The sequence below is a fragment of the Lepidothrix coronata genome, unplaced genomic scaffold, assembly GCF_001604755.1.
Source record: "Lepidothrix coronata isolate B3197 unplaced genomic scaffold, Lepidothrix_coronata-1.0 Scaffold31, whole genome shotgun sequence".
NCBI classification, from domain to species: domain Eukaryota; kingdom Metazoa; phylum Chordata; class Aves; order Passeriformes; family Pipridae; genus Lepidothrix; species Lepidothrix coronata.
The window spans coordinates 6,188,055-6,196,366 of record NW_016690211.1 but is presented as its reverse complement, the minus strand read 5'-3'; the positions used below and the strand labels follow the sequence as shown (position 1 = coordinate 6,196,366).

General features: G+C 41.1%; 1 protein-coding gene across 1 annotated transcript; it reads right to left on the bottom strand.

Annotated features, from left to right (window-relative positions):
* Positions 1 to 279: 279 nt before the first annotated feature.
* On the bottom strand, positions 280 to 8,248 carry SETD9 (SET domain containing 9). Its single transcript, XM_017811112.1, has 6 exons — positions 8,077 to 8,248; positions 6,997 to 7,361; positions 5,172 to 5,295; positions 4,095 to 4,210; positions 2,230 to 2,335; positions 280 to 424 (listed from the first exon to the last, which is right to left on the bottom strand). Exons 1-6 carry the CDS (start codon positions 8,172 to 8,174, stop codon positions 337 to 339), a joined length of 897 nt encoding a protein of 298 aa, XP_017666601.1. The 5' UTR covers positions 8,175 to 8,248; the 3' UTR covers positions 280 to 336.
* Between the last annotated feature and the right edge of the window lie 64 nt (positions 8,249 to 8,312).

The window sequence follows — 8,312 nt, the reverse complement described above, 5'->3', positions numbered from 1 at the left end:
TCTGTCCTGAGTCCCAGTTACAGATGACTGTGCAATTGAGTAGATTTAATGACATATCCAGAACTTGGGTTTTAATTTTATAAGCTACCATATGGACAGCTGAACACCAATAAGCAGAACAACAGCAGACAGCTGAGAACCTAATGATGTAAATGGGTAAACCTTCACCTGTGCATTGAATGTGGACTGCTATCAGAGAAATTCAAGCCTTCAGCTTGCTCTCCAAATGGTAGAGGCTACAGCCCTTCCCTTGAGTAAAAATGATGATGAAGCTTGAAGTACAGACATAGTACATATTTTATTGACACAGATTTCCTCAGTCTTGAATCAATTAATTCATCTGACAACAGTGTAGTAATTTGAAAAAAGTTCTTCTCCTTGCTTGATGTCTCTGAGAGTGACAAGAACAACACACCTCAGGTGGCTGTAAAAAAAGGATAAGAAAATGTGAAAGTGAACAATTATATTTCCTTTTGAATTTTTTTTAATTCTTCATTTCAAGAAGCTAAAACAATGGCTTTGTCTAGATTAGTTTTGGGAGTAATTGGCATAATGCAGGGCAGGGACCATGGAAAAACAACACTGAAATACAGACAGCAAATATAAACAAAACAAATACAATCACCAAAAAAGCACAGCCTATGTAGGTATGCAAATAATGTTTTCACTCATACAGTTATTCAGAATTGAAAAGAATTGGTCAAGACTTACTCAGACAGGAGAAGCTATATCAAAGTTCATGGAGCAGAAACCATTCCTCTAGACATACCTGCCCACAGGTGATACTTGGCTAAAGCTACTCTGAGCCCACCAGTACCCAGGAAGACAGCACTGAACTGCATCAGAGATCTGCTTCAATCTACAGTGATGGGTGACTTCTCCATAAACTCCAAGCTGAAATCAGGGGCTGGCATTTTTCTTACAGATATATTTAGGAACCCACTGCCCCCAGCCTCCTTTCAGTAAATGACCGTGCCCTAAAGCTGAAATATCTATTCTAGGAAGGAGAGCACATGCTTCTGATGCTGATCAACCAGAAAAACAGTGTCAACCCAAACAGTCTGACTACTAAAAATTTAGTGAGGCCATTTTGAAACATACCAAACAAAAGGTAAACAAGTCCTAAGAACTCTTTTACAAGACAGAAAAAGACTTAGAAACCAGATTACACATGCTGCCAGCATTGTATATATCAGTATCAAACCAAGCAGCTGGAAGCAGATATGATCTTTTGTCTAGTGGCTGTACACTTGGAGAAATAATGACTGAAAGACCATACTTTCTTCCACAGATTCCAAGGAAGAGAGCAAAATTCCCCCTTCCTGAAAAGATCCCATAGCCTATCTCTCCTCACTGTGCTTTCACACTTCAAGTACAGCATCCATGCTTCATCAGAAATCAGTCCTACTGGTTATTTTATTAGCATTTACTTAATTATCTGCAGGTTACAAGGGCATCTTAAACCTTGCCTCAATGAAGTCTAAGTTTAATCAGAAAAGCCAATTTGCCAATATGCAACATAACTTTCTCCAATTTCACAGTTTTAAAACAGCTCCAGAATTACATTAAAAGTTCACATGATCTGCTCTAAAATCCTCATTCATCCTTGAAATGAAGAGGATTATCTGAGAAAGGTTTCCAAGTGTTTTAATTTCCAAAAAAAGGTGAATTTCCACATCATAATGAGGATGTTATAATTGTGTACTATAACTAAAAGTCACATGCCTTTATACTTCATAGTACTTCACTTGTCTCAATATAATTTTAGGTTTCTTTTTGCAAATTCAGCTTATTTGTCACATAAGCAGAAGACACGGAGAACCAGGAGAGTAAGAAGTCTAAACCTGAACTATCTCAGAAGGGCTTTGAATGGTTAAAGATCACTAACTACATCTGAAATACATACCGAAAACCTCCAATACTGTAATACAAGCAAAATATAACCAGTGCTTTATGGGATTCAGAAGAATTGCCCTACAGTGCAACCCAATCACTGCTTGTAAAACCGTGTCTCCATGCTGAACTCATTTGGGAAGATGCAGAAAAAGGAACAAACAGTCTTGGAACTAAACTTCGTCTATTCAAAGAGCTAACTCTCCCATATAGTTGCACATTTTTGTGTAACTCATCTTCATACTGTATATTATTTTTCAACTGTGTCTGTCTTTTTTTACACACGCAGTATGCTTGTATCATACAAATTCACGAGCTCTTTCATTTGCTGCCAACCTCTCTATGTCATGGTTGTAGACGATGTTTGGAAGGTACTGTTTCAGCTCTATTGGAAAATGTTCCGGCACATCAAACTCTTGATAACACACGTTTGCTGCTTTTTCTAGAAATAAGAAAAAAAAAAGTCTCTATAATACAAAGGAAATATTAGATAGTGCTTAAAGATCTGTAAAAACATCAAATGTACTGATACAATAATACCAGATGCTTCATCAGGACTGAAAACCGCTCCTCTGTTGGGAGCTACTGCGCTCCCCTGAAGTCCTACTTTGAATTTACACAACCAACTGCAGGAGCTTGACTCGATTATCAACTTGTATACGAGGAGGCACAACTTGCTTAGCACCAGAGATAGCTTAAATCACTGCTAACGTTGTTAATACACAATGTTTGCTTTTGCTGTTAAAAAAAATACTGAAAAAAATTTTTCTAGTGTCAAAATATGTCAGAAATACAGCCAGGGAGGAAATCCCAATCTGTCCAGTAGAAAGAGGGAAATCTACTTCATGGACATTGGACTTGGCAGAAACAGTTTCATGGGACAGTCTGTGCCAGTCCATACTTGGTTTGCTACTCCAGCAACTTTTCTGGATGCTACTTGGGAGTCAGGGAATCTTTAGTGTAATGCAGGCTATGAAAGCCACTCAGAAGCTAGATATGGTAGGTATGGTATCAATTCAACTTTCCATGTATCACAACCATTCCCATGAATTACTTAAGATCAACAGTGAGACAGAATAAATAGTTCTCTTCTTCAGGTCCAACAGTGAGATCATACCAACAGTTTCATAGATTTTGTGCACAAACATAAGGAAGTTGTGGTGGTTTGGGCTAGGCCTTCCTTGGTGACCAGTTTGTAACCAAGGAAGGGTCCAGATTTACCCAGTATTCCCTACGATTTTTACGTAAGCCGGGCTATAAAGAAGAAAGGAGGAGAGGCCTTCGCTCTCTTCCCTTCCGGTGGCTTGGAGGTGCAGGTTCCCTGCTGTTGAGTCTGGAGTGTTGGGGAGCGAGGCCTGGTTAGGCCTTGTTGACCTTGGGAGACGGAGGTTGCCGGCGATCAGTCCAGAGCGACTCTCCGTTGTCCCAAGGAAAGTGTGAGATATTCCCTTGCTAACTCTTTTAGTTACTAGATCTCGGGCCACTAATTGGTATATATATATATATACCTGATATTTTGGTTTTGTTCCTTTTCCCTGCCCCCTTCCCTTTCCCTTGGGAAATTGTATATATTTTAATTGTATATAAGTGTAACATAGGTGTAAATATATTTATATATATCACTTTAGCTGTCTCTCTCTCGTTTCGGGTTCTCTTGGTTGTTTTTCTCCCTCTTCTCCCTGAGGTTTGAGGGGGGGGAACTCTTGTGGTAGGGTTTGGAGACTTGGCAGGGAGCCAGCTTCAAACCATATCAGAAGTCTAAAAAAATGGTTCAAAATGAGCAGTGATAGAATCTTACTGTATATATCACTGTGCATTTGGTTTTCTCATGAAGTCTGCTGGAACCAGACTGGGAAGCTTGATTTGAAACTCTGTGTTCTGTCTCAGCCCGGTGGACCTTTGCCAGATATCCTATCCAACCATCTCACATTTTGGGGTCTGTGCCTTTCATTCTGCCAGGAAGGAAACTGGGGGAATTAGTGAGAAAAGAACAAGGGTATTTGATGCACTGCTGCACTGAAGGATTCCAACACCAAACTGTGACAAAAACTCTCAGAAACGTTTTATCCTGTAAGTGCTTATCTTGTTTTAAACAGGACTACTGTCCCCTAAGATCAGTATCCTATTCTCTGTGTTACCTCCAAAGTAATTTATATCTATAAAGACAAACTCAAGCCTCAAAAATTTACCTGGAAACTTACCATGTGAGCAGTTGTTGACATACTGTCCCACTGCCAGTGGGTTTTGCGGAGCAGCAGTGAGCCAGCTCTCATCACTCATCTGAAATGGGCCAAGTTGATCTCTCCTCCTGCAAGACCTGAAATGACCAACAGCCTCAGCGTGAATCACTGCTTCTTCACCTAACAAGTTTTTTTACTTCCTCCTGTAGAAATGGCCACAGTTGCTGCAGATCAACACCTTAATGATACTTTAAAAAGAGTATTTAAACCTCCCTCTGGTGTGTGGTGTCTTTCAGACTCTGGTGAAAGAATCTGCACAAAACTACCACATACTCTTCCAGAAACCAACATCAAATGTTACTGTCACAGAAGTGTCAACTCATCTCACTCACCTCTAAAGATGCAAAGGCTCATTACAGTATTAGCCCTAAATTCACTCCCAAAATTACAATCTGGTATTAGTAGGTATTAATATTCAAACTAGGTATTATTTTAGACAATTTTGCTAGTTACTATTTTCTTTTCATGTCATATTTAAACATAAATTGCTACAAATTATATTTTAAGGTAAGTTAAAGCAGTCCAGGCTAGCTGTGTAAGGGAAAGTTCAGACTGGACATTAGGAAAAGATTCTTCACCAAGAGGATGGCTGGTCACAGGACTCCCCTGGAGAGTGGTCACGGCACCAAGTCTGTTGGAGTTTAAGGAATGTCTACACAATGCTCTTAGTCCTATGGTTTGATTTTAGGCAGTCCTGCCAGGAGCAGGGAGTTGGATTTGATGGGCCAAACTAGGCAGGTTTGAGTAACAGCTCAGAAACATTTAAATCCTTTTATGCTACATCCTGCTTATTAAAACTAATTTCTTTACAAGAAAGTCTCAGTACATCAAAACTCATCTCTCTGGTGTTACAGACAAAGACACAATAAAGGATCACAACCAGCAACTCTTCACCCTTGTGTTGTTTGCATTATGAGATATACACAGGTAGATGACAATCATGTAAACTCAATTTAGGGTAAGACAACAGGGAACTGAGACTATTAGTACCCCTCTTTTAAATCAGATGAGTGACAATCCCCCATTTCTTTTGCTTACCTGTACACTGATCTTGATAGTCCTTTATCGTTCCCATCAATAAGGATGCCATCAATGCACCTAAAAATAAAGGGATTGCCAAGGGACTGGAAAAAGATGGGCTCATGCTTTCTGTATACTGTACCTGTTGCAAGACAGATATTATTATTTCAGAGGAAAATAAGTTAATTGTTAGAATGGGCTTATGGTATCATCCAGTCCCCTTCACACAGAAACTCAAAGGAGAGAGGGATAGGAGAGAAGTCCCTTCTCACTTAGTGACACTGACATTTGTAAACCTAAAGCCTTTTATACGCAACTTTCTGGGATGCAAAAAAACTCACACAACTGAATGAGTTGAGATATTCCAAAGAGGGAAGCCATTGTAGGAAATCATCAGAGAGAAGGCCTGACTTCAGTATCTTTGGGACAGGTAGATAAAGCCTTAAAGCCAACGGATCAGCTTCAGAGAGGAGAACGACAGGAAAACACAGCTGAAGAGACTATGCTATTTTGTTTCTACCATGTCAGGATTCTGAAAAGCACATGCAGACAGCAAAGAATCTGAAACACCAACCTCCACCACCCTACATCAGAGATTTTGCTTGGTACAGGAAATGGAAAATGACAAACCAAGAAGAAATTATTTCAGCAGACCGTTTCCCAGATCTGCAGAGGGGATTTAACCTGCCCCGACTTCCAAGCACAGAAAAGTAAGAGCTGACAGGCGCACAGTTTTTCACAGAATTGCCGTCCTGCATCCCCCTCACCCCCACTACACCTTCAGCACCCCTCAGTAGAAGTCCTTCACTGCAGCCTCACAAGGAGCCAGGCAAAGGCCATGGGCAGGCTGTGCTCACAAACGCAGGGTCCCTGTCCACAGGGTATCATACCCAGCCCATCACTCTGCAGTTTCCTTCATTCCCTTGAAAATGAAAGGCATTTCACCTGCCCATCCCCTTTTAATGCTAGAGGAGCTGCCAGAGGAGACTCTGAACGAACCTAGGCTCACATTTAGTACGTGCCTAAAATTTAAGTGACCTGCAAAGCAGCAGGACCACTCACTGTGACTGTTACTTGACACCAGTAATCAATGGTAATGGCTGTACACTCCTGCCTCGGCACAGCTCCCCTGTGCTCCCCTGCCCAGGGCTCGGGCTGCTCCCGATCCCGCAGTGCTGGCACAAGCCAGAGACCACATGCAGGGGGTGATTCTGTTGACAGATGAAACAGAAACAAACTCAAAGCATGTCAGCAGAGCGCTCCTAGCTGGGCCATACCGATAGAATTACAAACCTTCCTAAGAAATGTACATAAATACAGTTCCAAGAAATGAGGAGAAGGAAAGAGGAGTGCTGATTTTTCCACTTTACGGAATAGTTATGCTAAATGAACACTTTATTTTCATTCTCCAATTTATACTTTTGTGCTTTGAAGAAACTCATGCTTTTGTCTACTGACTCGTGTGGAGGTCTCAGAACTTCATTTTTCAGATCCTGAACCAAAATGGAAACCCCAAGGAATTAAATTGTACTGTTCAGCTACTTGAAATTTCTCCCATGCATTTGTGTTTAAAGAATCTGGAACAGCTTTTGTAACAGCTGGAAAATCAGAGTTTAAGTACTGAAGTTTTTTAATTAATAAAATTATCCCTCCCAATATTGCTTCGCTTATTTCCAAAACAAGTCTAGTCAGTTTATAAATATTCTCATGCACCATAACTTGTGATTTTGTTAAGAAATGACAGAAATAAATGCCATAAAATAAAAATAAGCATGAACTTTGGCAATCCATAATTAAACAGTTAGAAATCATATCTAAACCAAAAATAAGAACATTCCATTACCAGGATACATTGACACAACTGTCCCTTTTGGTACAAAACCTTTGGTAACAAAGACTCCAGTTCCAGCAGACACGAGGGAACTCTGGTCTCTACCAACAGTGAATCCAAGTGTGTTTAACAGAACTTCCTCAGGACTAAACACCTGCTGACTCCCATGGTTACACGAAGTTACTTTTGACCACTTCTGCTCCCAAGTCAGTAATTCCAGATACTGACATTTGACTTCCGGAAGCAAGGCCAAAATATCCGCTTGTCTACTGAAATCATTTAGGAACAGAGCTTTAAATGTTTTCAGTAGTGTTTCAAAGACATCTTCATCAGAGATAATTTTGTCTTGAGAGCTTTCAGGAACATATCGGAGGGTCCTGTGAAGAAAAGTATTTTAAAATTAAAAAGATATATTAATATTACATTTTTTTCCTAAATAAGGAGAAAAGAGCCATTTTGCAGCTGCAGTAACTTAGGTGCAGTGTTATTTCAGAAAACCCCTAACTTTTTTCATGTTTGTTCTAATTAGAGCTGTCTATAACACGAAAAACATCTAAAGGTGAAATAAAAGGATTGTTTAGTTCAAACCAGTGCCTGCTCTACTACAGAACCATCATCTGTGTATTTACTGCAAGTCAAGTAGATTAAACCCTCCTGAGCTCTCTGTGACAAATGCACCAAAAATGAAACATGATTATTAAAGTTTATTAAAAAAAATACAAGTAGTTCATAACACTTTAAATGACGTGAGGATAAATGTTATGCTGATGAGAGAGACTTCAATTTAGTTACTTGTTTTAGTTTAGTTACTTATAACAATGTCATAGTCATTTAATCTCAAACACTAGTTTTCCTTTTAAAATTGGCCAAACGCACCTTACAAAAAACCAAAACCAAACCTCAACAATCAACCTATCTAGTTTCAATGTTAAATACCATTTTAAAAAATCTAAATAAGAGTTCCATGCCAGCCAAGGGATACCCCAAGGCCGAACCACTATCCAGTGACAAACCCGAGCGGCGGCCTCGGTCTCTTCCGAGGAGGGGCAGCGGGGACTGGGCTGGCGCCCGAGAGCTCCCCCCGCGCCTCACCTGCCCTGACGGCGGAGGTTGAGGGCGAGCCAGGGCACGAAGCGGTACTTGTAGGCTGCCCAGCGGCGGCGCAGCGCCCTGAGCAGCACCCACCCCATGGCGGTCACAGCCCGGCCGGCTCAGCCCTACGGCCGCTCCCTCACAGCCCCTCGCCGCCCTCCCGGCCCAGCCGCGCCCGCGCGAACGCGGCGGCCATTGCGTGCTGCGGACACGCGCGGGCGCGTTTGTGTGCTGAG

Bases quoted from the DNA above. Each gene is read 5' to 3' on its own strand.
- SETD9 (XM_017811112.1), bottom strand. From the start codon at position 8,174: ATGGGGTGGGTGCTGCTCAGGGCGCTGCGCCGCCGCTGGGCAGCCTAC. The intron at 4,211-5,171 runs GTAAGCAAAAGA...TGGTCATTTCAG, and splicing joins CTATCAAGATCAGTGTACAG to GTCTTGCAGGAGGAGAGATC. The intron at 2,336-4,094 runs GTAAGTTTCCAG...TCTTATTTCTAG, and splicing joins TGTCAACAACTGCTCACATG to AAAAAGCAGCAAACGTGTGT.